Below are 27,904 nucleotides of genomic sequence, written 5' to 3'. Positions count from 1 at the left end.
CACGCCCTCCTCTCCGCCCCGCCTCGCCTCCGCCCGCATTCGTCCGGCGCCTGCGCAGTGAGGCCACGTGATGCCGGAGGCCCCGCCTCGCGCGCCCCGCCCCGCCTCCACGAGTGCGGCCTCAGCGTGCGGCGGCGCCAGGTGAGCTGCAAGCGCGGGCCGGCGGGGTTCTCGGCGCGGGGCCGGGGCCGGGCTCGGGCCGGGCGCGCGGGGCGCGAGCGCGTGAGGACGCGGGCGGGGGCGCGGGCCGGGCGCGGACGGGGCCGGGGTGGGGGCGGCGGCCTGAGGCGAGCCGGCGGCCTGACGTGGCGGGGGCGGCGGGCGGGACCCCCGGGCGCGGCGGGTTCGGAGCTGAGGGGCCGCGGGGACGCCGGCGTCCGGGCCTCGGGTGGGCCTGTCGCCCCCGCGGGTCCGCGCGCGTCCTTCGGAGCCGCGGCCCCTGCGCTGCGCCGGCGGCCCTGCAACAGGCGGCCGGTCGGGCGTAGTCCCCCTGGCGCGACCTTGGACCCCGGCATGCCAGCCTCGGCCCCTCAGCCGGCCCAGGTTCGGCTCCCGCTTGCTGCACGGATGGACCTGGACGGCCCCCGACAGCCCCGGCGGCCGCGCTGTCAGTGCGACGCCTCGGCCCGGAGCGCCGGCCGCTGGTCTGCCCACTCCCACCCCGGCTCCGAGCCCAGCGCTTTCCGCCCGGGCGCGTCCCTACCCCGCTCCGGCCTCCGCGCCGCGATGGTCCAGAACGCATCCCATCCGCACCCGACGCGGGCCGTCCCCTGGGAAGTGGGACCCCCTTTCCCTTTGTTGCAGACCTTGCTTCGTGCTGCCAGGGACTGGGCTTCGTGGAGGGCAGACGCTGGGGCCCTGCAGAGGACTGAGGGTGCCTACTCAGTAAATTGTGTTGAGTTGAACATTGTTCAGAGATGCTTCCGACTCTGTCATCCATGAATTCATGAAAATTCATTTTACGTCCTTCAGTTTGTATCTATTTGGGACATAAAACCTCCTTCCTGCTCCCTCCAAAGCTCTGAACTGAAAAGCACTGAACGCAGGGCCTTGCTTGCCGTGACTAGAATCGGGGACGTTATGGGGCCGAGGGTAGTTAATCTAGGGAAGGGCTTCATCATAGAGGAACCTGGGTAAAATGAATAGGAGGTCGAGGGTGCCAGAGAGTGAGCCCGCAAGAACATATTTTATTTCAGAAAAACAGGCATGGGAAGGGAATCGCAAAAGATGTGCAGCATTCCACTTAATATTTTATTCTTTGAAATTTTATGAATTAGCAAAACGAAGTTACACTGTGAAATGGTGTTTTACATCTAAGTCAGCAAAGATAAAAAAAAAAACAACGCTATTGGTGTGCTAGACAGTGGTTGCAATCCGGTTCTCATACTTTGCTGGTGGAGAATAAATTGGTACAACCTCTACGGAAGGCAATTTGGCAATATCTATTGAAATGTCAACTGCACATTCAAATTAAGATGATCTAGCAGTTCTATATCTAGTAAATGTTCCTCATTTAACTGCTATATATATGGCAGATCTCAGTGACTTTCAGTGCAAAACTGTTGGCAACAGCAAACAATTGAAGGAAACCCAAATGTCTCTCTGAAAAGTATTGGTTAAATAAAATACGGTTATACATACAATGGACTGTGGGTGGGACACGAGGTTATCATGTGTAAAAGCTAATAAAAAGGGGGAAATTTTGTTCTACAGCTCTGCCTGCAAATGCATAGGTGCTACCTGGAGGGGTGACAGGAAAGTTGAATAGCTTCCTCTGGGAGAGGATCTGGTTAGGGGGCATAAGTGGGAGGGAAATTTAAGTTTCATAATACAGTATACCTTTCTGTTTTATAGTAGAGTCTATTTTTCCTTTTTTCTTTCAAGGGTCCAGTAGGGGATTGAAAAAGAAGCACATTTGGGGAGGGGATAGTGGAGGAACGTGAGGTGGGGAAGGGAGATGTGGCAAGTGGTCCGCTGGCTGGCAGTGCTGTGGCCTGGAGAGTTCACAGCTCAACCCCACAGGTCGGTGTAGGACTGGCTGCCCCCAGTCACTTGTGGTTGGCTTGGAGTGCTTGGTCAAAATGTGTTTGCAGTAGCTGGTTTTACTCATGGGGTTTCTGAGGCTCCTGTTCAAATCAGTTTGCATTTTTTTGAACATATTGACTCAATTATTAGAAGTTAAGCTTGAATTTAAAAGACAATGCAGACAATCTTGAATGTACCAAATTTACTTGAAGTTACAGTGCTTGACTCAAAATCTCGGTAAAAGAAGGTAGGGCCTGGAACCCTCCCCTGTACCACCACCTAGGCCTGTTGTCTTTTTTATTCATCCATTCCTGTTGCGGGGGGAACCGGTGTTCTTTCCCAATAGAAGAGAGGAAGAGCCCTTGAGAACCTCGTCTGTGCTCGTGCTTTGTTTTCATCCTTTAGGAAATTTGAGAATGCCCCGAGGGGCTGGGTGCTTGTAGTCCCCTTTTCTCAGCTGAGGGGCTTGACACTCAGATTCACCACACTGAGTCCACCGTGGGGCTGGGTTTCCTGCCTGGGTTGGTCTGTCTCTAGAACCCTTTTGTTTCATGGTGATGCTGAAGCAGATAAATGGAAAGGAGAATCTTGGCAATGAAGAGACACAGGTCAGGAGAAAGAAGGCACCAAGTTTGGACAGCAGTGGGAGGGGAGAGGGAATTAGAGGGTTGAGACCACGGGGAAAGCACAGGTGAGCAGGAGGGAGGGACCCGAAAAGCTGGCCAGCCCTGCACAGGCTGCGCTGCCTCCCAGGCTCATTCCTCGCCCCTGTGTCTTGGCAGCTGACAGCCGCGGTGCTGAGGTTGGGAGCGGTGGTCAGGATGGCGGAGGAGCAGGAGTTCGCCCAGCTCTGCAAGTTGCCGGCACAGCCCTCCCACCCGCACTGTGTCAGCAACACCTACCGGAGCGCACAGCACTCTCAGGCGCTGCTCCGGGGGCTGCTGGCTCTGCGGAACAGCGGCATCCTCTTTGACGTGGTCCTGGTGGTGGAAGGGAGGCACATCGAGGCCCATCGCATCCTGCTGGCTGCGTCCTGCGATTACTTCAGGTGAGTCTGCATAGTAAGGTAGCAGGGATGCTGGCTGCACCAGGTGGACGCCTTGGCACCCCGGGCTTCTCCCGCTTCTCGCTGTGCAGGCGTAGGGGGCTCGGGGTCTGTTTTTCTCTCAGCTGCCCCATCTCTGGGGCATGTGCTCCCTTTTTTTTCTTTTAAAGGCGGTATGCTTGGCTTCACTTATAATATTGTATTTTCTAGAATGAATTTTCTACTATAAGTACAGTATCTTGGTGTGAAACAGATTTTCTTTCTACTTTACTCTGGCTACCCATCATCTCATTTTAAAAAATTTCAAACCTATGGAAACATTGAAAAGAATAGTATCACAAACACCTGGACACCAGTTGTTACCATTTTGCCGCATTTGCTTTCACTGCCTTTGTAACACACGCCTTTTTTAAAAGACGTTATGATGCTTTATGCCTTAGACTTTTCAGCCCCACCCAGTGTTCTTGTAAAACCGTCAGGAAGCCCATACGGGCCCAGGGACCTCTGTGGGGGCCGAGGCAGGTGGTCAGTACCGTATGCATGTCGTCCACACCAGCTACGTGATGTGGAGTCACTCCGTTCGCACCCTCACCTGGCCATCCACCTCTTGCTCTCACCTCCTCATCCCTTGGGCCTTGGCCTCCCACCCTCCCTGTGGGTTTTCTGTCCCCTGAGTTTCTCATGACCTCCTACGTGACGCCAGCCCAGCCCTGAGCACATTGGGCAGAGCTGGTGCCACCATCCCACTTGAGACCTGAGACCCTCTATTCTGTCTCCCATTCTGTTTGGTTCTTTTGTCTTCAAGGCTCATTTGTAGTTCTTATCTTTTAACTTTAGGAACTAATGAGCAAAATATTTCTTTATGGTTAAGTGCTTCCTGTTCTCCAGAAGGAGTTTATGGAGAGGGTGACCTAGTGGTTAGTGGTGCCTTAGAGCAAACATGTCCAGGGACAGCAGTGTCCCTTCAGTTCATCAGGATTCAGCTTTTACAAGCTTTGAGAAGACAGGGCAGTGGGCAGGGCAGAGTTGTGGGAGGCCTTAGGGCCCAGAAGTTCAAGCACTGGAGTCCTCCTGGCTTAGGGCCTCCTGGACACACCGTCGAAGCCCTTCAGGTGGAGCTTCTCTCCCCACGCAGGCCATCCTGTCACTGTCACAGTCATGGTCCTCTTCCTAAAGGACAGTTACTGGTGCCACCTCTCCCTTCTTGGTGGAAACACTCTGTGTCTCCCCACATCCTCCAGGAGCGATTCCTGGCCCTTTGGCAGCCACTTCCAGCGGGTCTGTCCTGGGAGGTGTTCCCCTCTTAGGCCCGGTCACTGTGCAGGATGACACCCCCTCCCACTGGGACCAGGGAGAACCCAGACTCATCTCTGGTATGTGCATATGCAGTGATGATTCCCAAGCTTTAGTGGGTTTATTTCCTTATTATTCATTTCAGTCACTGACTCAGGTTGAAATGATAAAGGGTTTTTCCCAGTGAGGCTGCTGAAGATATCTGATGTGGGCAGGGGTGGAAGGAAGGGCTTTGGAGGGCAGTGGGCCCATGGCTGGGCCCTGTAGGGGACGCCCTGTGGGGTGTCTGCCAGGTGCTGAGCGGTGTCCAGCCAACACACGGAAAGCTGTAGTTCCTTATGAATCAGAGTGTGTGAAATGCTCAGTGAGACCTGGGCATGTGGAGCAGTAGACGCCCGCCTGCTGGGCCTTGTTCGTGGAAGGACAGTTGGTTCCATGTTAGGAAACCTCTCTTCCAGTGCGAGGCCCTAATCAGCCTGAGGCGACCTGGCGTGTGGCCATCCACAGACAGGTCAGCAGGCATGTGGTCACATCCAGCATCCACTGCCACAGCTGAAACGCTGCTGGAATTGGAAATCGTGGAAAGCACCACTTTATCCCTGCCCTCCCACCTCACCCCCGTGGTAACCATTTATAAACGTTCCTTATCAACCACACTATTTTCCCTTGCAAATCCTAGTTCATAATACTCAAACCTCAAAGCTCTGATACTCAAAGTTGTTTTGTTTTCTAATATGTTGCTAAAACTTGTCAAGTGTCCTCTGGAAGTCTCCCGGAGCTGGTTTTTCTGTTTTTGTTTTGTTTTGTTAAAATATTTATTTATTTATTTATTTACGCATGCATGCATGCATGCATGCATGCATGCTGTGCTGGATCTCAGTTGTGGCAGGCGGGATCTTAGTTGACACACGTGGGATCTAGTTCCCTAACCAGGGCTCGAACCCGGGCTCCCTGCATTGGGAGCGTGGAGTCTCACCCACTGGACCACCAGGGAAGTCCCTCCCAGAGCTCTTTTGTTTGTGGATAGCTGTCCAATCTGTCCAGTCGTTGATCTTTGAGGGGGGAGGCAGAAGTTGGATTCTCCTACATTGCCAGCTTTTTAAAAGTCTAAGTTTGGCAGAAATTCATTAAACCACGAAACCCACCCTGAACTGATATGAGGGTACTTTTATATGTGTCCTACTTAGCATGGGTCTTTGTACATTTTGGTTTGGAAATATTGAGGTGTTTGGATTTGATTTAGACCCTATGGGGGGTAGCGTGACATCATATGTGGCACAGATAAGGGTTTCTCCAGGTGAAACGTTCTGAATTCTGAAACACACTTGACCTCAAAGGTTTGGAAGAGGGGTTGGGGGCTGGTACAAGCTGGCACAGGAAATGTTCTCCCCACCTCATATCCGAGGCAGCTCACTGGCACCTTGTGACATCTGGTTATGACATCCTGGCAGTAGAGGTGGCCCGGGTTCTCTTTGTGGTCTGTGCTATCTGTGCCCGTCTGCTGGGGACTTGGTGAACATCCTTTAAAAAAAAAAAAAAACCTGTAGAATTTACCATCTTAACCATTTTTAAGTGTACAGATCAGTAATGTTCTTTTTTAAAAAATATTTATTTATTTATTTGTTTGTTTTTGGCTGCACTGGGTCGTTGTTGCTGCTTGCAGGCTTTCTCTAGTTGCGGTGAGTGAGGGCTCCTCTTTGTGGCGGTGTGCGGGCTTCTCATTGCTGTGGCTTCCCTTGCTGCAGAGCATGGGCTCTAGACGCGCGGGCTTCAGTAGTTGTGGCACGCGGGCTTTAGAGCGCAGACTCAGTAGTTGTGGCTCATGGGCTTAGTTGCTCCGTGGCATGTGGGATCTTCCCAGACCAGGGCTCAAACCCGTGTTCCCTGCATTGGCAGGCGAATTCTTAACCACTGCGCCACCAGAGAATTCCCTGGATCACATTCTGTAATTCTGTTTTTCATTTTTTGAGGAACCCCATACTGTTCCACAGCAGCTGCGCTAATTTACATGCCCATCACCGATGCACAGAGGTTCCAGTTTCTTTAAATTGATAAGACAGAGTCTAACAGAAAATGGGTAAAGCATCTGGACTGTTTGGAAAAGAATATAAAAACAGCTGTTAAACCTGTGAAGAGAGCCTCTGTCCCATTGTTTACAAGATTTCTCCCTTGCCTCCTGGCAGTTGGAGCAGCATCTTCCTCTGGTTCTGGGGGTGTGGGGGACAGGCTCCCCGCACACTGGTGGCGCTACCTGACAGGCCGTGGGCAGTGCCATCCAAGTGCGTGTGTATGAAACTCTTTGACCCAGCAGTTGCTTTCCTGAAATTAATCCTGGCGTTCACATGAGCAACAGCTCGTGGGCGCAAAACCATCCACTGGGAGAAATAACAGGAGATTAGAAGTAACCCAGGTGGACCCCGGCAGGAACGGTTAAATCAGTTGTGATCACCTTTACAGAGAGGGGCAGCGCTGTGTGTACGGATGATCGGGGCTGTTTCCAAGGTGTCCTGTGAAGTCGAAACCAGGTGGGGATTAAGGCGCGGCCACTGCCTCTGGGGATAGTGCCACCCTTGGAGGGGGGCTGGTGACCAGAGCACCCTTTCGTGTAATTTAGGTCTTGAGAGAGAGAGGGAGGGGGAGGGAGAGTATGTGTGAGTGTGTGTGTGTGTGTGTGATATAAAATGTGACAATAGCCACTCTGTCACCTCCCTGTTGCTGTCATATTTCAGCCCAGATTCCTCCCCTGACTGCCAGCCTCCTCCCTCCAAACACCTAACTGACACCCCTGCTGAGATGCCCTGGGGCACCCACAGTGTTGGAGCCACAATGGAACTCCCACTGCCCTCTCTTACTCCGGTCCCGCCAGGTGTCTTCCTGCCCAGCCTGGGTTCCTCCTGTGCTCTCCTGGGTTCCCTCCATCGCTTGTTCTCTCCTCTCGGCCCCAGGGTGGTCTCTACTCCAGCTCCCCAGCCGTGTGGCCTCCCCAGCCCTGCAGGAGCCTCCCTGCCTCTGCTCCAGCCTCTCCACTCTGGCCAAGGAGCCCAAGATCTGAAGTTCCTCTGCTCAGGCCTGTGTATGACTCGCCGAGAGCACCTCATTTGCCTTGGTTTTGGTCCAGACCCTACCCTGCCCCGGGGGTAGCAGGACCTGGCCCAGGCTCACCTCCTGCCTCTTCTTCCTTGCCCTGCCTGCCTGCCTGCAAGCTCTTCCTGGCCCTGGGCCCTGGGTGCCTGCCACCTCCACTTCCTCATCGTGGGCCCTTCTGCCATCGCTCTCCAGCCACTCTTCTCCCGCCCTGGGCACTCCTCGGTCAGATGCCCTGTTGTGGTCCTTGACAGTGATTCCACCACCGGAAGTGCCCTGTGTCTTCGTGTCTGTCCTCTGGCATTAACTCCATGCACATAGGGATCCTGCCACTTCACTTCACTGTTGTCGCATTGGCTCTGTGCACGGTTCCTGGTGTTTAGTGGCTGCTGGGTACGGAGCTGCTGAGCGGAGGACGTTTACTATTTGTTTCCCATTCATTTATCCTTTCACCGCGTGCCCTGGACTGCGGCTGTGGCCCAGGAATTGCACGGGTGGATGCAGCAGAAAGCACGCTGGACGTGGTCCTGCCCGCAGAGGCTCACATGCAGCTGCTGGGGCACATTAGATGGATATTTCCAGAACAGCTGCCAAGCTTGGTCAGGAGCTGTGGGCGCTTCTGGGTGCCCCTCCTCTGCGGCCTGGCGTCCTAATGGGTGTAACCCTGCCATCTCCTTTCTTCCCTTTGCAGAGGCATGTTTGCTGGGGGGCTGAAGGAGATGGAGCAGGAAGAAGTCCTGATCCACGGCGTGTCCTACAATGCCATGTGCCAAATCCTGCATTTCATTTACACGTCCGAGCTGGAACTCAGCCTGAGCAACGTCCAGGAGACGCTGGTCGCCGCCTGCCAGCTTCAGGTGAGGCTTCTGGTCTGAGGCAGGCAGAGCCAGGCCCAGACGGGTCTCGGGTGCCCGCCAGGCAGTGGTGTGAGGGTGGGCGGTGAGCCCTTTGCTCTCGAGAGTGTCGGCAGGCTCCTCGTTTGGCTCAGAAGACAGCTTTTCCCTTGTGTCCTGAAACTGGAACGATGTCTTATGCCGAGTTCCTTATCCTGACCTTTTATAAGGTCAGAGCACGTCTGGGGCAGTAGGAAAAGCAGCCTGTTTGGGGGGGTCTGGAGGCTCCCCACATGGCGGGGCCCTAATAGCCCTGTGCCTTTACTCTCAGTGGCGGGTGGGCAGGTGGAGCTGAGCCAAGGCGGCCTTCATGCAGAAGTTCCTTCTTTTACTCAGAGAGCTCCTCTGTCCCCATGTCCTGTCCCCTCATTGCTGCTCTGGGGACCACACCTCCAGTAGCCAGCCGCCCCCAGAACCTCTCCCCCTGTGCTCGCTGTCGGCGTCACCCCCCCTCCCCAGCACACCGCACACTGCCTTGCTCCCTGCACCGTGTATCCCACAGCCACTCTGCTAGCACCAGGCTCTCCTCTATGTCCACCTTCGTCCTCTGGGTCCATGTCTGGACGAGTCATCCTTGTGAACGTGACCGTGTTCTCTGTTTCCTTGCCCTCGCCTCTGTCCCGGCCTCCTTCTCTCCGTTTCTTCCTCCCAGCTGGGCTCTGCCTTCTGCTGCATCCGTCGCTGGCTCAGAGACCTGCTGCCTCCCCTCAGACCTCAAGGCAGAGCCATGGCTGGTGCTTGGGGCAGCCCGGCTTGGTTTTGTTTTATTTTTAACATACCGGGCTTCTATGCAGTGTTGTTGTTTGTTTTTGTTTTTGTTTTTGTTTTGTGGTACGCGGGCCTCTTACTGTTGTGGCCTCTCCCGTTGCGGAGCACAGGCTCCAGACGCGCAGGCTCAGCAGCCATGGCTCATGGGCCCAACCGCTCCGTGGCATGTGGGATCTTCCCGGACCGGGCCACGAACCCGTGTCCCCTGAATCGGCAGGCGGACTCTCAACCACTGCGCCACCAGGGAAGCCCAGTTTGTTTGTTTGTTATAAATTTATTTTTGGCTGCATTAGGTCTTCCTTGCTGCGCGTGGGCTTTCTCTAGTTGTGGCGAGTGGAGGCTACTCTTTGTTGCAGTGTGCAGGCTTCTCACTGCGGTGGCTTCCCTTGTTGCGGAGCACGGGCTCTAGGCACACGAGCTTCAGTAGTTGTGGCCCGTGGGCTCAATAGTTGTGGCTCCTGGGCTCTAGAGCGCAGGCTGAGTAGTTGTGGCTCATGGACTTAGTTGCTCCACGGCATCCAGGGCTTGAACCCATGTCCGCTGCATTGGCAGGCGGATTCTTTTTTTTCTTCTTTTTTGGCGGTACACAGGCCTCTCACTGTTGTGGCCTCTCACGTTGCAGAGCACAGGCTCCGGACGCACAGGCTTAGCGGCCATGGCTCACGGGCCCAGCCGCTCCGCGGCACATGGGATCTTCCCGGACTGGGGCACGAAAATGTGTCCCCTGCATCAGCAGGCGGACTCTCAACCACTGTGCCACCAGGGAAGCCGCAGCAGGCGGATTCTTAACCATAGAGCCACCAGGGAAGCCCCGCAATGTTGTTTTTAAAGCAAGTTTTACTTGGTGTAACAGTTCCGAGTCCACAGGCCCACCAGGTCATGTTTGTTCATGTAGCCAGTGGCTGTTGGTGGCCTGTCTCCCATGTGCTGTGCCCTTCGTGGTATCCCCAGGGACGTGGATCTGAGTGTCGGTGAGACTGTATCCACTGGGTCACCCCGAGCAAATGAGTTCCCTTCTCTGGGCCTCTCGTGGGCCTCCTGCATGGGGCAGGCCGGGCGATTCCTTGGTGAGATTCCCTGCCAGAGGTCCCTGCGCTGAGACAAGGATGAGGGACCTTGACCTTGCCAGGGAGGGCAAGACAGTCCCTGGTTCTCAGGAGCTGCTCCTCAGGCCCACTCAGGGCTGTCAGCCCTCACCTTCCACCCAGAACCTGGTGCTCAGCTCCTGGCCTCTGAGAGGTCAGAAGTAATATTTTAGGCAGAAGAGGCCAAGCAGAAGCACCTGCTCGGGAGGAAATGGATGGTCGAGTGAAGACCCTCAGGACCTAAGGAAGCAGCACGATGGGGACGTTCCTGGTGGGGGAGACACACGCCTGGCACTTTGCAGGTTTCCATTCAGCCTTCAGCATGTCACCTGGCAAGCACCAAATGTCTAGAACCAGAAAAAATAAAAAGACTTTAAACATTTATTAATAAGCTTCAAATTCCAGCAGAATTAGTTTTCATGTAATGAATTTGTTGATGGTGCTGGATATGAGAGGTATTCCCATTTTGAGAAATTCTGAAATCCAGTTTTCCTGCAGAACTTAGCAGCCCCTGAGCAGCCTTTCCGGGCCCTTGCCTTGCCTTCTGGGTCCTTTGGTTACCTAATCGCAGGGTGTCCTTGCCCCACAGTGTGGTGGCTGTCCTGCTGCTTGCACTTCTCTGGAGATCCCGTGCTTTTGATCCAAAGGGAGCTGGCGTGTGTCAGGTGGTTCCTCGCCACGTCATCCCTGTTTTACAGACGAGGAGGCTGAGGCTCAGAGACCACCTCCAAGCCCAGACTTAAGCCCCGAAATGCTGTGAGCCCCGGGTGTGTCCAGTGTGGCGGGGAGTGGGACCGGCGGAGCCTGTGAGCCCCACCCGCACCTCCACGCTAGGTCCCGCACCCAGACGCTTTGCCTGGGCTTGAATGTATGTGTTCTGTTCACAGATCCCCGAGATCATCCACTTCTGCTGTGACTTCCTCACGCCCTGGGTGGATGAGGACAACATCCTTGACGTCTACCGGCTGGCCGAGCTCTTTGACCTGAGCCACCTGACCGAGCAGCTGGACGCCTACATCCTCAAGAACTTCGTGGCCTTCTCGCGGACTGACAAGTACCGCCAGCTGCCCCTGGAGAAGGTCTATGCCCTCCTGAGCAGCAACCGCCTGGAGGTGTCCTGCGAGACGGAGGTGTATGAGGGTGCCCTGCTCTACCACTACCCTCCGGAGCAGGTGCAGGCTGACCGGCTCCCGCTGCATGAGCCACCCAAGCTCCTGGAGACCGTGCGCTTTGCCCTCATGGAAGCCGAGGTCCTGCAGCGGCTGCACGACAAGCTGGACCCCAGCCCCCTGAGGGACACAGTGGCTGAAGCCCTCATGTACCACCGGAACGAGAGCCTGCAGCCCAGCCTGCAGGGCCCACAAACCGAGCTGCGCTCGGACTTCCAGTGCGTCGTGGGCTTCGGGGGCATCCACTCCACGCCGTCCACTGTCCTCAGCGACCAGGCCAAGTACCTGAACCCGCTGCTGGGGGAGTGGAAGCACTTCACCGCCTCCCTGGCGCCCCGCATGTCCAACCAGGGCATCGCCGTGCTCAACAACTTCGTGTACCTGATTGGAGGGGACAACAATGTCCAGGGCTTCCGCGCTGAGTCCCGCTGCTGGAGGTAGGGGCCCTCGGCCAGGCGGCTGCCCAGAGGGTGGCTTCTGCCAGGCACGTGCCACTGGCCAACGCAGTCATCCTCTTGAACAGGTCTGCGCCCGTTCTGTGGGCGCAGGTTGATGGGAAGAACATGGACGGCGGTGAGATGAGGAAGGGGGCCCGTGATCCCTCCTCCCGCTCTTGTCCCCCCTCCTCAGAAACCCCCTCGCCCCTCAGCACACCCCACCATCTTGTGGGTGAGGGGCTGGGATGGGGTGTTGTGGCAGGAAGGAGGGGACCAGGCCTGGGAGCATGGCCACCTTGCCTCTCTCTGCTCTCACACCCCTGGTCCCAGCTTCCCCTCACCTATCCACTTAGCTCTGCTCTCGTAACCGCACAGGCTCCTGGTGGAGGGTGGCTTCCTGTCGCCCTGCTCCCCTGAGTGCACAGTCCTCAGCCTGGGGGGCAGGGAAGGCCCACAGGCAGTGCTGAACCTCAGACCAAATTCCCCCCACCCCCCAGCCCCTAGGCCCTGTCATCAGCCATGTGCTGGGTGTAAGGCCTCGGGAGGCCATGGTTTCTTTCAGTCTGCGAGGCTGGGATCCCATAAATCCATTTCATTGGTCAGAGCAAGGAAAGTGGGGCAAATCTCCACGGCCTCCACTTCCAGGAGGTTTCTAGGGCCCCCTCCCCTGTACTTTGGTTTGATCTTAAGGTCTGGTGCCTGGGGGAAGTTTCTGCCCCCCACAAGCTGAAAGATGGCACTGCAGAGAGAGAGGGGTTGCCAGCTGTGGCAGCGGTGAGCTGAAGCCAACTGCGTTCCTGTTCCTGCTCCGTCTTGGGGGTGGGGTCAGGCCTGGCCGTGCCCCTTGGATGGGAGCCTGGGGACCCCAAGCCAGGAGGAGACCCCCATCCGTCGACCTCCTCTGCTCTCCCCACCCCAGGAAGTGATCACTTTTGTCACACTGGTGAGACCCAGAGCTTGGCAGCTCTTTGTGGTCAAACGGGAGGGGGCCCAGTTCAGAAGGGAGGAAACCATGCCTTCATCATCTCCCTGACCTGACGCGTACTCGGGGGGCGTGGGGGTGGTGGCAGTCCCATGTTCAGGCCTCCCTCCTGCCAGGCCTCGAAGGGCTGCCACTTCCAGCTGGAGGGCCAAGGCCAGATCTTCAAAGCAGACACTCTAGAGTCCTGTCATGAGCTGCTGACCTCTGTCTCTCAAACCCGGTCTGTTTCCCTTTTGTGAACATGTGCTGTGAGACCCACCAGAACTCTGGAAGGTGCTGGTGTCAGCCTCCGTGATTGACAACCACAGCCTCAGACTCCACTCGGAGGTTGGGTCACTGTTGGAGGCGGGGTCAGGGAGACCTGCCGGGCAGGCTGCGGTGCGGAGCGGCTGGTGAGCTGTGGGGAGACCCGGGGTCTCATCTCTATGGAGTGAAAGTTTCATTCATCTCCTGGTGGACTCTTCACACTGCTAGGTGGATCTTAATTTGAGTTAAGAGTCTGGTTCTCTGCCCTTTCCTCTCAGTTCACCGCCCTTAGAATCTACAGGCTGTCAGAATATAAGAAAACAAGATTTTGCAGTAAATTAGCATTTGCGTTTTGAGGAGTTAGGGACTTAACAGGTTGTAGCGTGCTCTCTCGGAGCACGTTGCCTCCGAGCTATGACACTTCTCTTTTCTTTCCTTGATTGCGTCTGTGTTGCCCACGTGACTAGGGCACCTTCCCACAGCTGCAGCTCTGCACCCCTACCCGGTGGTGGCCAGTCCATGTTGCCACATGCCCCGACCCTACATAGAGTGATAACTTGTTTTTGTCCTTAGGCATTTTCATGACTATTAATATTTTAGAGTATGTTTCAAAAAATGTTCCTAACTGTAATGGACTTCATCAATAATCATGGGAAGGCTTAAGTCATGGAAACACGTGAGAGCAATCACTAAGTTTAATAAGGCCTCAGAACATTCTCATGCCAACCCTAGGTTTCGCCTGTGAGTTTGCAGTAGGATGGTCCAGAGTCAGCATTAAAGTGACTGAAGGATTTGAATCCTTATATGCAATGGTTTAGTTTATTTCTATTAGGAAAAAAATATTACTTGAGGACTTATTCTGACAAAGTGGAAAATTAAACCAATAAAGAGGAAAATGTGGGATACAGAACATGGTGGAGAGATAAGAAATCAGCAAAACTGTGGTTATGTCTGAATTATTGATGTGGTGTCTGTATGTATGTGTTTGTGTGTGTGTTTCCTTAACTGACACCGCAAATCCAGATGAACCCAGCCCAGGGTGCTGTGAGGGCAGGAGGCCAGAGGAAGCATCTGGAGGGACTCGTCTCCCTGGTGAAAATGGGGCAGAAGAGACGCATGTGAAATGTGAACAAGCCTTGTGCACAGGAGGGCTGTGGTAGGCGCCTTCCTGCCCTGGGCTGCCTGTCCCAGCTGGACCTCCACCTGGCAGGGCCCGGCCACTCATTCTCAGGCGCCCTCCTGGCCCTGCTGTCTCCTTCTGTCACTTCTCCTCCCCGGCACCTGTCCTTATGTGGAGACTTGGCTACTCTGCTCCCTTTGGCCTGTTTCCCAACCTACAGTGGAAAGGGGGGCCCTGGGTGCCAGCGCCAAGAGCCATGGCTGGTCCACGTTGGGGGCAGTGATGTTTGTTGAGTGATTCCACCACTGGTGACCTCGCCCCTCCTTCCCTTCCCTGAGCGGACAGTGTGTGATCTGCCCTGAGCCAGGTGCGCCACCAGGTCTGGGAAGACAGACATGGACCACGGTCCTTTAAGGAACCCTTGTCACATGACTTGACCCTCGTGATCCCTCATGGTAGCTTTTCTAGGCAGGCAGCATAACCCCATGGGTGTGGAGCTGAGTGAACGTCGGGACAGTAAAACTGATGGCCAAATATGCCCAGACCTGGGTCTGCGTGGCCCAGGTGCCTGTCCTCTCTCTCTCTTGGCCCGTTTCCTGTATTCTCGGCTGGCAGGGAGGGGCTGTGGCGGGAAGAAGCGGCTGTCGAGTGCACTTAACTTCTTTTGGGGGTGAAAGCTGAAATGGGGGCGTCTGGCACAGGCCAAAGAAAACTGTCTGCTTCAGAGCTGGTCTTATGGTGGAGAATTAAACACTTACCAGAGAGAGGCTGTAAGTGTGCAGGGGCCATGCATGGAGTGAGGGGGCTCCAGAGGCCGACACTCAGCTGCCGGTGCCGGAGTTGGGGGCGGGGTTGGCAGGGAGCCAGGGGAAGAGTGGCCGAGGTAGGGGATGAGTGGGCTTGGGGCCTCGGGCTCACGGGCCCTGGCCCTCGAGGCTCTGTGGTCACCTGTGTCCACTCAAACAGCACACTGGCCTCATGCCCAGCAGGGTGCCAGGCCTGGGGCCTGGAGAGATGGGGCAGGGGCTGAGTCTGGGCTTTGAAGGGCCTCAGCTGCTGGGCTCAGGCATGTGAGGATTTGGGTGTGAGCAGGGGCTTGGCTGGTGAGCGAGGGGTGGGATGTAGGGAGCCCGGGGGTCCACGTGGGACCAGTGAGCAGCCAGCTGGAGGTGGCAACGGGCATTAGCAGTGTGAGGAGAGAACGTGGGGTGGCCGCGGGCTGTCCCGGAGTGGCTGAGAAGACCGGGCTGAAAAGTGAAGCCCTCTGGAGGCAGGAGAGGGCAGGGCTGGGGGGAGGAGCAGCTCCATGCTGGGGGCATAGAGGAAGCTGTCGCATGGGGGTTAGACTCTTTTACGAAGGTTGATGGGGTGAGGTGAAGGCAGGGCTGTGACAGGGACAGTTGCGTCCCCTTGAAAGGGGCATGGAGGTGGCCCGACGTCAGGAGAGCGAGCTTTGGTGATGGTGCTGGGCTCAGCAGAGGTGGGCTTCCCTCCCCTCCCCTCTTCGCAGGCCTCTGTCCTGGAATCCCGCTGGGGAGGGCGGGAACTGCACACAGGAGATGCACAGGCAGTGGGGGACGGGGGTCAGGTGGGCTGTGATGGGAGCCTGGCGACCAGCCTGAGGGAGTGCTGGCGGGAGGCCTGGAGGCTGTTGTGCCCAGTCGTCCAGTCGAGAGGCCATAATTGGGGGCGTTCCTGATTGAGAGCAGGGCCATGGGGATTTTGAGGTGAGACAGGTGAGATCGAGGTGGCTGTAGGAACAGCCATTGGGCAGCTTGGAGTGGACAGTGGAGGGTCTAGAAACCACCGTGAGGTCACACCTGGAGGGCCTGGCGCTGTGGGCGGAAACCCAGGAGGCTCCGAGCCCCACCCTCCAGGCTGGGGGAGGGGTTGCTAGGGGAGGGGCTGCTTGGTGACATGCTGTTCTCTCTCCCCACAAGGTACGACCCGAGGCACAACCGATGGTTCCAGATCCAGTCGCTGCAGCAGGAGCACGCCGACCTGTGTGTGTGTGTCGTGGGCAAGTACATCTACGCGGTGGCCGGCCGCGACTACCACAATGACCTGACCACTGTGGAGCGCTACGACCCTGCCACCAACTCCTGGGCCTACGTGGCCCCGCTCAAGAGGGAGGTAAGGAAACCCCTCCCATGGGGCCCTTCTTCGGCTGCATTGCTTCCTGGGCTGTGTGGAGGGAGTGGGAGGCACGGCCAGGGAGACCGGCCGATTATCAGAGCCCTCTTCCCTCCTTGGACTGTGCCCTAAGATTGGGGCGGGGGACTCCTGAGATTGAGCCAGCCGCCTCAGAAGAGCCCTCCTTCCCCAAAATTCCACCCCCGTCTGGGTCTCGCCACCTTGGCCCGGGTAGCTGCTTTAACCCTGCAGTCAAATGTGGACAGAAGCCTTCCCCTTCTCTTCCTCAGCACAGCTGAGATGAGCTGGAACAAGTCCAGAGATGTCAAACCTGAGGGATGCGGGAGGCAGGGCCCAGTGGCCTCAGACCTCCCCCCAACCCCCCACCAAGGACGGGGCCTTCAAGAAGCCAGAAACACTTTAGAAGTTATATTTTACATGTTTCTTTGTTTTTTTAAATCATGTGTTTCCTACACAATACTTTGGTTTGTTCCAGCTTGAAGATGTGAAAAATACGTTCATTGTGCAAAAGTGATGTTTTAAGGGGGGTATCTCTCTCACCTTATGGGCTTGTGGTGCTGAGACCCTGGTCCCCAAACCAGACATGAGACCCCAGGGCAAGAGGGGGCCTTGCTGGTCCCTGCTGCACCTCGGGTCCCAGTGCCTGTGAGCACCACTGGGCACCCTGACTCCCCCAGCGGAGAAGATGGCTCTCCTCCGGGCTCCGCTGCACCGGCCCCGAGGCCTTGGCAGGAGCTACTACCTCCCTGACCCTCTTTCCTCCCCTCCCCTCCTTTCCCCTCCTTACCTATCACCCTTTCCTGAGCCCCAGGGCCTTAGACTCCAACTTCGGGAGCCCAGGGGTCTCCCTGATGGGCCCAGCTCCTCTCCACAGTCCGCGAGGCTCCAAGGAAGGCCCGGGGCTCCCACCGCAGTTCCTCCCAGGCAGGGAAAGCCAGCCTGCCTCCTGCTCCTTGGCCTCTTTGGGGAGGAAGCCCCGCTGGAGGGCACTCCCTGCCTGTTCAGAAGAGAGGTTTTTCTTGGGAAAGACCAGGGGTCCTTGAGACCTAGTGGGCGGTGGTGGACCCTGAGCTCTGTCCTGGAGGGGAGTGGGGGAGGGGCTCCAGGGGCTCTTTGGACGGCGGGGAGGCTGCACTTCTCAGCGTAGCCACAGAGGGGCAGCCTCAGCCTTCAGCCAGCTTCTCCCTGGTGTCCAGGTTCCTAACTTCCTTCATCCGTTCGTTCCTTCAGCAGCTATTTATTAAGCACCTTCTGGATACCAAGTCCTGGGGATCCAGTGGTGATAAAAAGTGACCAAGGTCCTCCCATGGTGTTTGCAACTTAGTGGGAGAGACCACTCTCAACCGCTGTGAACAGATGAGTAAAGGACCTTGAGAGCCGAGCTGAGTGGTGCTTAAGGAGGGGCTCCGGCAGGATGGACCTCGCTGGACTGTTTGGGGAGTGTCCATCTGAGGAGATGTCAGTGAGACCAGGTCCACGGAAGACAGGCAGCCATTGGGAGAGGCAGGAAGGACCTTCCAGGCCGGGAGGAAGAGGGGAAGCATGGGGAATGCATGTGAAGAGAGGGTGTTAGGGGAGCGGGGAGCAGGGCCAGGGCACTTGGGTGATCGGGACAGAGGCGAGGGTAGTGTGGGCTGTGGTGGAGGCTGTGGGGGACGAGGGAGACAGGCAGATTCGACGTGTCGCTTGGAGGTAAACTGACCAGACTTGCTGATGGGTTAGGAATGAGAGGACATGGAGACTCCCAGGCCACCCGTGTGAGCAGCTGTGTGGTGGCTAGGCCGCTCTCGCAGAGCACAGGTGGGCTCGGGTGTGAACAGGAAAGGAGGGGCTCCATGTGGAAAGTGACAAACATGAGATGCTGGGGACATCCGGTTGAAAGCCAGGCTCGGGGATGTCAGCCTAGAGATGGAGATGGGCGGTGCTAGCCATGGGCGGGGTGATCAGCTCAGGAGCAGGGGCGGTGCCAGGCCAGAGGAGGAGCAGAGAGGCAGGGGGCCCATGGGTCTGGAGACGTGGGTGTGCAGCCACTGCAGAGGCCTTCAGGGTGTCTGCAGGGCCTGTAGCGGGGCGGACCCCTTCCTCCCTCCCTCCCTTCCTCCCTCCCTCCCTTCCTCCCTCCCTCCCTTCCTCCCTCCCTCTCTTCCTCTCTCCCTCCCTTCCTCCCTCCCTCCCACCTGTCTCTCAGGGTCCCACCCACGTGGCATCCTTAGGAACTGGTCACTGATGTGCCCCCAGTGGACTGAGAGCTCCCTGCCCCAGCAGCGGGCAGAGTCCTCCAGTCAGAGGTTCTCTTCTGCACGGCCCAGACCTGAGGGTGGCCATCCCATGCTTTTGGAGGAGAGGAAGGAGGTCTCGGCAGAAGCCCTTCTCTGCTCACTTAAAAACCTTCCCAGAGAACTTGCACCTTCAGAAAGGTAGAGTAGATGTGTCCTTCTTGGTTCCTCCTGCTCAGTACAACACAGAACTCTGGACGTTATGTGTAAAGACTCAAAAAGGTTGAAAGAAGATGGCAGACCAGCTAGGGATCTGGGGACCTGAGGATACCTTGATCTGACTGAAAATGAAAAGGCAACATGTCAGAACTTCCCTGGTGGTCTAGTGGTTAAAAATCTACCTTCCAATGCAGGGGACTCGGGTTTGATCTCTGGTCGGGGAACTAAGATCCCACATGCTGCGGGGCAACTAATCCCATGCACCTCAACTAGAGAGAAGCCTGGGTGCCTCAATGAAAGATCCCACATGCCACAACGAAGATCTTGCATGCTGCAACTGAGACCCAATGCAGGGCTTCCCTGGTGGCACAGTGGTTAAGAATCTGCCTGCCAATGCAGGGACATGGGTTTGAGCCCTAGTCTGGGAAGATCTCACATGCTGCAGAGCAACTAAGCCCATGTGCCACAACTACTGAGCCCGCGTGCCACAACTACTGAAGCCCATGCTCTGCAACAAGAGAAGCCACCACAGTGAGAAGCCCGCACACCACAACAAAGAGTAGCCCCCGCTCACCACAACTAGAGAAAGCCCATGCTCAGCAACAAAGACCCAACGCAGACAAAAAAAAGACCCAGTGCAGCCAAATAAGTAAATAAATATTTTTTTTTTAAAAGAAAACGTCAAATTTTGTGGCACCCCAGCTACAGCTGTGCTGAGAGGGAAATTTGTAGCACTAAAAGCATACATTAAGGAAGGAAAAAAAAAATCTTAAATCAGTAATCTAAGCTCCTCAAGAATCTAGAAAAAGAAAAATAAGAGCAGAATGAAACCCAAAGCAAGCAGAAAAAAAGAAATAATAAACACCAGAGCAGAAATCAATGAAGTTAAAAGCAGAAAAACAGAGAAAGTCAGTGAAACAACTGGGTCTTCCACAAGATCAATAAAATTGACAAACTTCTAGGAAGCCCGACAAAGAAGAAAGAGAAGACAATTTAAAATATCAAGAATGAAATGGGAGCATTACTGCAAACCCTGCCAACGTCAAAAGGATAATAAGGGGATACTGTGAACAACTCTACGTGTGTAAATTCGACAACTTAGATGAAATGGACCAGTTCCTCAAAAAACACAACCTACTACGACTCACACAAGACTCAGTAGAATATGAATAGGCCTATACTTGTTAAGGAAATGATTTGCAGGTCTAGATAGTTTAATTGGAGAATTTTACCAAACAGTTAAAGAAAAGTTAATACCAATTCTGCATGATTTTTTCCCCAGAAAATAGAAGAGGGGGAATACTTCCCAGTTCATCTTCTGAAGTTAATATTACCCTGATACCAAAACCAGATAAAACAGTCCCCCCGCAAAAGAACAAGTCTGTCATAGATACACATATATATGAATGTTCTTAACTAAATATTAGCAAATAGAAGCTCCTCTCCCTGCAAAAGAAATTCATGACCAAACGCTGGTTCCATATTTGAAATTCAGTCAGTGTAATTCACCGTCTTAAAAACCACATGATCATATCAGAGCAGAAATAGGATCTTATAATATTTTGCATCTATTCATGATCAAACTCTCACAAAGTAACAATAGAAAAAAATAACAGAAGAATTACCTTGACACGATGAGGAGCATCTACAAAACTCCAACCACTACGTTATACTTACTGGTGAGGACTGAATGGAATGCTTTCTCCTAAGGTAAGGAACAGGACAGGGATGTCTGCTCTCACCAGTCTTATCACAGTCCTGGAGGGTGTAGCCAGTGAAATAAGGCAAGAAAAGAAAACGCACACAGGTTGAAAAGGAAGAAATAAAACTGACTCTACAGATGACAAAATTGTCAGAAAATCTAAATGTACCCCCCCAAATTCTTGCATTAATAAGTGAGTTTAGTAAGATTGCAGGATATTATATAAACATATAAAAACCAACTGTATTTTTGTATACTAGTAATGAACATGTTGACACTGAAATTAAAAATACAACACCACTTACAGTTGCTCAGAAATGAAATGCTTAGGTATAAATCCAACAAAACATTTTTAGGATTTATATGCTGAAAAGTATAGGTGCTGATGAAAGAAATAAAAGGAGATGTAAGTAAATGGAGAAACATATCATGTTTATGAATTCCAAGACACAAAGATGTCAGTTCTTCCCAAATTGATATATGGTATACAGCACAGTTCCTATGAAAATCCTAGCAAGAGTTTTTGTAGATGTAGATGAGATTCTGGAATTTATATGGAAAGGCAAAGGATCTAGAATACTCCAAGTAACTTTCAAGAAGAATAAAGTGGGAAGACTCCATCTACCTGGTTTTAAGACTTACTACGTATATACTTGATACAGTAATTATGACTGTGGTATTGGCAGAGGGATAGAACCGGAGATCAGTGGCACAGAATGAGAACTCAGAAATAGACCCACAGAAACATGCCCAGCTGAGTTTTGACAAAGATGCAAAAGCAGTTGAATGGAGGAAGGATTACCTTTCCACAAGTAGTACTGGAGCAACTGGACATCTATAGGCAAGAAAATGGACATCGACCCAAGTCTCACACCTTACACAAAAATTGGCTCAGAATGGTGCACGGACTTATGTAAAATACAAAACTCCACAGCATTTAGAGAAAGTAGAAGAAAATATTCAGGGTCTGGGGCTAGGCAATGAGTACTTAGACTTGACCCCCAGAGCATGATTCATAAAGAGAAAAAATGATAAATTGGACTTCATCAAAATTGCAGAACTTTGCTCTGCAAAAGTCCGTTAGGAGGATGAGAGGAAGCTGCAGCATGAGAGAAAATGTTTGCAAACCAGTACCTGGGAGAGGACTAGGATCTAATATGTGTAAAGAACCCTCAAAACTCGTTGGGAAACACACACACGGGGACCCGCTGGAAAGAAGGCAGAAGACGGGAGGAGACGCTTCAACGGGGAGGATGTAGACGTGCAGTTAGGGGATGCAGACTGGACGCCACAGCAGGGAGACTGTCGAGCGGCTGAAATGGCAAATGTGACAGTACTAGGTGCAGTTAACTTCCAATTGCCATGTGACCCAGCAGTCACCATCCTGGACGTTTACCCCAGAGAAACAAAAACTCTGAACACATACTTACAGCAGATTTATTGGTAATAGCCAGAAACTGGAGACCAGTCAGATGTCTTTCCATGGGCGAGAGGCTCACCAAACAGGCAGGTACACGGTGCAGAGCAGTCGCTTGGAGTCGGAGAGGAACTCTGGGTCTGCAGATTGACGTGGGCGGCCTGTCACGGAGGTGACATACCACATGATCCCATTCAAGCCACACTCTGGAAGCGACAACGTGGGGAACAGGTGGTGGTTGCCAGGGACTGGAGGGTGGGGAGTGGATGTGACTGTAAAGAGGGAGACAGAAACGTCCTGAGTCTTGATGGAGCCGACGTCAGCACCCAGGCTGTGATGTTGTGCTGAGGCCCACAAGCTCTTCCCCCGGGGAGTCAGGGTGAAGGATGCGGGTGGTTGTATTTCTTATAATTACATGTGGATCTACACTTACCTCAAGATGAAAACTTTAGTTTAAAAAAAAACACCTCCCCAGATGCCCACCATTGGTGGGAGAAGACCTAGCCCCATGGTGTGTTTCCTGCCCACTGCTCTGTCCCCTGCCCTTTGCCCCATCCACCTCTCCAGCCCCTTGCTGTGCTACCCACAGCCTGGGTGTCAGTGACCGGCCCTGTAACACAGGCCCTGGGGCTTCCCGGTCCTGCAGGACATCTCTGCTGGCAGAGCACACGGGCACAGCAGGAGGCCCTTGTGGGCTGTGAGAGGGGGGCCTGGAGGCAGTGGGGCCGGCTGGGCAGAGAGGGTGTGCCTCCCGGGTGCAGTGGAAAGCAGGGGTGAGGTTGAGGACCAAAATCTAAAGTAGGGGGTGAGTTTTCTCCCATTACTGAAGACTGCTGTTTGTTTGATTTTGTACCTCACTTTTGTGCTCACCAGGTCATATCATTTGTTATTTGCAAACAAGCAGATTTTTTTTAAATTTTAATTTTTATTTATTTTTGGCTGCGTTGGGTCTTCGTTTCTGTGTGCAGCCTTTCTCTAGTTGAGGTGAGCTGGGGCTAGTCTTCATTGCAGTGTGTGGGCTTCTCATTGCAGTGGCTCCTCTTGTCGCGGAGCGCAGGCTCTAGGCGTGCAGGCTTCAGTTGTTGTGGCGTGTGGGTTCAGTAGTTGTGGCTCGCCGGCTCTAGAGCGCAGGCTCAGTAGTTGTGGTGCTCAGGCTTAGTTGCTCTGCGGCATGTGGGATCTTCCTGGACCACCTCAAACCCGTGTCCCCTGCATTGGCAGGCGGATTCTTAACCACTGTGCCCGCAGGGAAGCCCCAAACAAGCAGATATTGAAAGTGGAGTCAGGGGTGGGGGAAAGGTGGAGGCGACCAAGGGCCTCAGTGAAGACAAGGCTTTGATTTCCTTTGGGTCCCCGTGCAGCTGTCACCTTTAGGGGCAGGGGAAAGACAGAGATTCTGTTCTTACTCTTGTAGAAGCCCAGCGTCACCTCAGGGCCCTGAATCATCTTCCACTGGGAAGAGGTCGGGTGGGGGACAAGGATGGTGTGCCCAGCGAAGATCCAGTCAGACCGTGAGGAGGATGTCAGCAGGGCTGCACACATGCACGCGCACACACGTGCACACACGCACACCCCCGGTTCTCCCGGCCCACAGGTGTACGCCCACGCGGGTGCCACACTGGATGGGAAGATGTACATCACGTGCGGCCGCCGGGGCGAGGACTACCTGAAGGAGACCCACTGCTATGACCCGGGCAGCGACACCTGGCACACGCTGGCTGACGGGCCAGTGCGGCGGGCCTGGCATGGCATGGCCACCCTCCTGGACAAGCTGTACGTGGTCGGGGGCAGCAACAACGATGCGGGCTACAGGAGGGACGTGCACCAGGTGAGCGGCAGGGTGCCTACCTTCTGCTAGTCACCGATAAAAATTGCCGTGGGGGCAGGTTTCCCTTGTAACAGACTAATTTTTAGAGCAGTTTTAGGCTCACAGCCAAGTTGAGCAGGAAGATTTCCCGTGTGCCCCCGGCCCCCACACACCATGGCCTCCCCAGGCTCAGCATCCACCAGAGGGTGTCATTGTTATAACCGATGACCCTACACTGGCCCGGGGTCACTGCTGGTGATGCACATTCTGTGGGTTTAGACAGATGGCATGTATGCACCATTAGAGTATCACACGGAAGAGTTTCACTTGTCTTTATTATTATTAAAAACTTTAATTACATAAAGTTAATGTAACCACATTGCAGAGCTTTGAAAAAATGGAGAAGGGTGAAGAAAAACTCCCATAACCTGGCCCTGTGCCACTAGCTTCAGCCCTCCTACCTGTGCATGGTTTCCACTTAATTGTCCTCAAAGAGCATCATCCCATTTGGTTTCTGGCTCAAGTTTGTTGTGGGCGTGTCTTCTAGTTTGATGACCACCCCACCCCCACCCCACCCAGTGGCTGTGCAGAATTCCACCAAACTGGTGACGTTTGGGTTGGTCAAGTTGTGGCTATTCCAGGTAACATTTCAAGTAATATTTGCTTTATAGAGCTTTTGGGTATTTTGGGGTATTTCCTGAGGTGAGAGCAGTGGTTCTCTTAAGTGTGGTCCCCGGGCCAGCAGCACCCACATCACATGAGAACTCATAAGAAATGCAGATTCTCTGGCCCCTCCCAGACCCACTGAGTTGGAAGTTCCTGGGTGGGATCCTCCAGTGTTGAGAACCATTGGGCTCTAGCGTTTTCGTTTTCTATTGCAGCCGGGACAAATCACCACAAATTTAGCCACTTAAATCAACACAAGTGTGTTACACGCCTGTGGCTCTTACCAGACGGCAATCCAGGGGTCTTTCCTTTGTGGGGCCTGGGGAGGATCCACATCCTCCTCACTTAGGGTGTCGGTGGAGTTCAGTTCCCTGTGGTTGTAGGACTCAGGTCCCGATTCCTTGGCTGCTGTGGCCTGAAGCCCTTCTTGGCTTCTAAAAGACTCCACGTCCCCCGGGTCAGGCCCCTTCCTCTTCTAAGCCAGCAGCGGCAGCTTCCCCTCCCTTTTCAGCCCCCACCAGACTTTCCCTTCTGTTTCCAAGGGCTTGTGTGACTAGGTGGGTCCCCCCAAAAATCCAGGATAACCTCCCATCTCCATGTCCCCACCCTAATGAGTCTGTAGGGTCCTTCTTGCCATGTAAAGTAATACAAGTCCCAGAGATCTGAGCACAGGCTCCTTGGAAGGCCATTCCTCCTCCTGCGGCTGGTGAACCGGAGGGGATCATCATTGAGTCAGAGGGTAGTGTCCGAGTGGCTCTTGATAATTTTGCACGTTGCTGTGCTGGCTGGTCAGACAGGTGCACAGCAGGACAGCTTCACCACGCCTCCACCAGCCCCGGGCTTGTGCCTTTTCTTCCCCAGTGGCTGCTGGTTAACAGCTGACAATTTGTCCCTGATGTTTTATTTTGCATTTCTTGGATTACTGGTAGGCTGAACATTTTCCCATGTATTTGTTTACTGTTTGTAGTAATTTTGAAGAGAAGAGATTTTTTTTTCTTTTTGGCTGCACTGCATGGCTTGTGGGATCTTAGTTCCCTGACCAGGGATCAAACCCAGGCCCCAGCAGTGAAAGCACTGAGTCCCAACCACTGGACCGCCAGGGATCCCCCAAGAGAATGTTGATGGTCATCATGAGTTAGCAAGCACCTGTTTCCTTATTTTATCTGCACCTCCCCCATTGCTGGGTGTGCATGGGGTCTGAGTCTTCAGCTTCAGTGGCGGAGGGGAGTGAGCTGGCACCCCCAGACCAACTGGAAGACACCCACACGCCTGGGGCCACAGGCTGGCTGAGGGGCCAGAGCGTCAGCCTGGCCCGAGCCCTTCCTCTGGGGGGTGCGTTTGCCCACAGCCCCACTGCATCCCTCAGCCTCATATGTGAGCCTGGGGCCTTGCCTTGCAGGTGGCCTGCTACAGCTGCAAGTCCGGGCAGTGGTCATCCGTCTGCCCGCTCCCAGCAGGGCACGGTGAGCCCGGAATCGCTGTGCTAGACAACAGGATCTACGTGCTGGGTGGCCGCTCGCACAACCGGGGCAGCCGCACTGGCTATGTGCACATCTATGACGTGGAGAAGGACTGCTGGGAGGAGGGCCCACAGCTGGACAACTCCATCTCGGGCCTGGCGGCCTGCGTGCTCACCCTGCCGCGGTCCCTGCTCCTTGAGCCGCCCCGCGGGACGCCTGACCGCAGCCAGGCCGACCCGGACTTCGCCTCTGAGGTGATGAGTGTGTCTGACTGGGAGGAGTTCGACAACTCCAGTGAGGACTAGGGTCCCAGGCCAGGTCGGGGGTGCGGGGGGTGGTAGCTCCCAGCTTCCCCCACAGCACTTTGCCCTGGAGCACTTGACCCCAGGCTAGCAGCGGCCTTCCCTCCCGCCACCTCCCATCGGCAGGTATTTTTGGGGCCCTGCAGACCTGTGGCTGTGGATCACCCCACAGTGGGAAACCTTCGGGAAGGGCTCGGTCCCCTGAAGTTCACCGGGCTCTCTCCTCCTCAGCAGGGACGGGCTGTGCCACCACCAGCTGTCCTGGCCTCCCTGCTCCCTGGTTGTGGTTCCTACTGGGCCGAGAGGGCGCCCTTCTCCCAAGGGACCTGGGGACTGGCCCCTGGTGAGGGGGCCAGGGCACATCTTGTCCCTCTCGTCGGCAGGGAGGGGGCGTGCTGAGCCCATCGCCTGCCTAGCAGCTCCCAGGGCCGGAGGGGGAGAGAAATCCATCAGGTTGCCTGAGGCTGATTCTGTGATAAAATGATGCCCTCTAGCTGGGCTTTTCGGCCCCCATGTCGTTGATAAATGAAATAAATCATCTTACACGAGGTGTGCATTGCTTTCCTTTGGCCATGGCCTCACTTCCTTTCACAGCCTGTCCAAGGCTGCAGCCCCGGAAGCTTGATTTCTGGGGGGCAGAGCTGTTGGGGGCGATGGGAGGCCGAGAGCCCACCCCCAGGCTAGAAGGGTGTCACCAGGACGCCCGCCGCAGTCTGGTGACAGCTGGTTGCCCACCCACTTGAGCATTTTCCCTGGTGAGGACCTCTTCTCTGAACTTTAGTCCAATCCCAGGTGGCCATCTCAGCCCCAAGTAAAGCCTAGCACCTAGGGAGGGAGAGACAGATGCCTGGGCCTGCCCACCTCCTGCATCTGAGCATGTAGCGGGGAGGGGGCGCTGCATTTCCTCCAAGTGAGTCTCCAGGGCCATGCTCCAGCAGGTGGGACCTGTGGGCAGGCAGGGCTTCCAGCACCAACCTCACTTCTGCACAGCCCAGCCTCCATCTGAACACCCCCCCTCCTTTGGGGTCCTCGTACCACACCCCCTGCAGACCCCTAGGCCCGGGCATGGATCTGGAAAAACCCCCAGTGCTCTGTTCTCTGTTCTTTCCCGGCCACCTGGGACAGCTGGGTCTTTGTCCCTGTGCCTTGCCTAGAGCCTGCTGCCCTGGCGCCCTGCCATGGAAGAGGGGGGCAGAGGGACGGTGTGTGCTCCTTGGTGGGAGGAAGGGCATGGGGGGTGCAGGCAGCCAGCTGCTCTGGACTCCTTTGGGGGTACCCTAAAGATGGGTGTGGGGGCGAGGCAGTCACGGTGTGTGTGACTGCTGTCTTGGGGCCCAGGTACCTCTGAGGAAACGTGCCCTACTCCCTAAGCCCACGTGACATCATGCACTTACTCTTCAGGTGGCAAGCCCAGGGTTGACTCTGATGGTCGCTTCCAGTGGGACAGGATGGCCACTTCTCCAGTGTCATCCTCCTGCTCCCAAGGGTGAGGTGTGGGAATGTGAGTTTGGAGTAGGAACCCAGCACTTCCTGTCTCTGCCAGCACCTTGCAGGCCAGGGCTGCAGTCCCTGCAGACCCCAGAGGTTCCTGGGAAGGAGAGCCAGAAATGTCTGCCTCCGCCCCCAAAATGTGTCCGAGGTTGCCAGTGCTATCTCCCCACCCAGACACCAAGGCACAGCTTTTGCAAGAGACCTCTGGTCTGCAGTGGAGGCGGGGAAAGGTCTGTGAGGCCCCACAGGGCATGGGGTGGGGTAGACATGAGCCCTGGAAGGGATCCTGAGAGCTGGGCAGCAGCCTAGCCCTGCCACTGTTC

At 55.0% G+C, this 27,904-nt stretch overlaps 2 protein-coding genes across 4 annotated transcripts in view; one reads left to right on the top strand and one right to left on the bottom strand.

The window, feature by feature from the left end:
- THAP7 (THAP domain containing 7) overlaps nt 1-16,494 on the bottom strand; it is a 191,148-nt gene extending 174,654 nt beyond the window's left edge. Inside the window, exon 1 of the mRNA XM_079942182.1 lies at nt 16,491-16,494. The gene's annotated coding sequence lies outside the window, so the exon portion shown is untranslated. The remainder of the gene's footprint in view (nt 1-16,490) is intronic.
- On the top strand, nt 69-26,689 carry KLHL22 (kelch like family member 22). Of its 3 annotated transcripts, none has more exons than XM_079942172.1 (7): nt 69-141; nt 2,808-3,073; nt 8,139-8,304; nt 11,081-11,799; nt 16,088-16,280; nt 23,450-23,683; nt 25,728-26,689. In XM_079942172.1, exons 2-7 carry the CDS (start codon nt 2,847-2,849, stop codon nt 26,091-26,093), a joined length of 1,905 nt encoding a protein of 634 aa, XP_079798298.1. In that variant the 5' UTR covers nt 69-141; nt 2,808-2,846; the 3' UTR covers nt 26,094-26,689. The 3 variants fall into 3 exon arrangements, with proteins under 3 accessions (XP_079798298.1, XP_079798300.1, XP_079798299.1); XM_079942174.1 differs by having other exon boundaries at nt 25,695-25,828; XM_079942173.1 differs by lacking the exon at nt 69-141 and adding an exon at nt 2,213-2,716.
- Nucleotides 26,690-27,904: the final 1,215 nt, after the last annotated feature.

The sequence above is a fragment of the Stenella coeruleoalba genome (genome assembly GCF_951394435.1).
Source record: "Stenella coeruleoalba genome assembly, chromosome: 14".
In the NCBI taxonomy this organism is placed as follows: domain Eukaryota; kingdom Metazoa; phylum Chordata; class Mammalia; order Artiodactyla; family Delphinidae; genus Stenella; species Stenella coeruleoalba.
Note: the sequence above shows the minus strand (reverse complement) of the source record. Positions and strands in the feature narration are given on the sequence as shown.

Coding starts and splice junctions, on each gene's coding strand:
- KLHL22 (XM_079942172.1), top strand. CDS start 2,847: ATGGCGGAGGAGCAGGAGTTCGCCCAGCTCTGCAAGTTGCCGGCACAG. Junction 8,305..11,080: donor TCGCCGCCTGCCAGCTTCAG/GTGAGGCTTCTG, acceptor TTCTGTTCACAG/ATCCCCGAGATCATCCACTT. Junction 23,684..25,727: donor ACAGGAGGGACGTGCACCAG/GTGAGCGGCAGG, acceptor CTTGCCTTGCAG/GTGGCCTGCTACAGCTGCAA.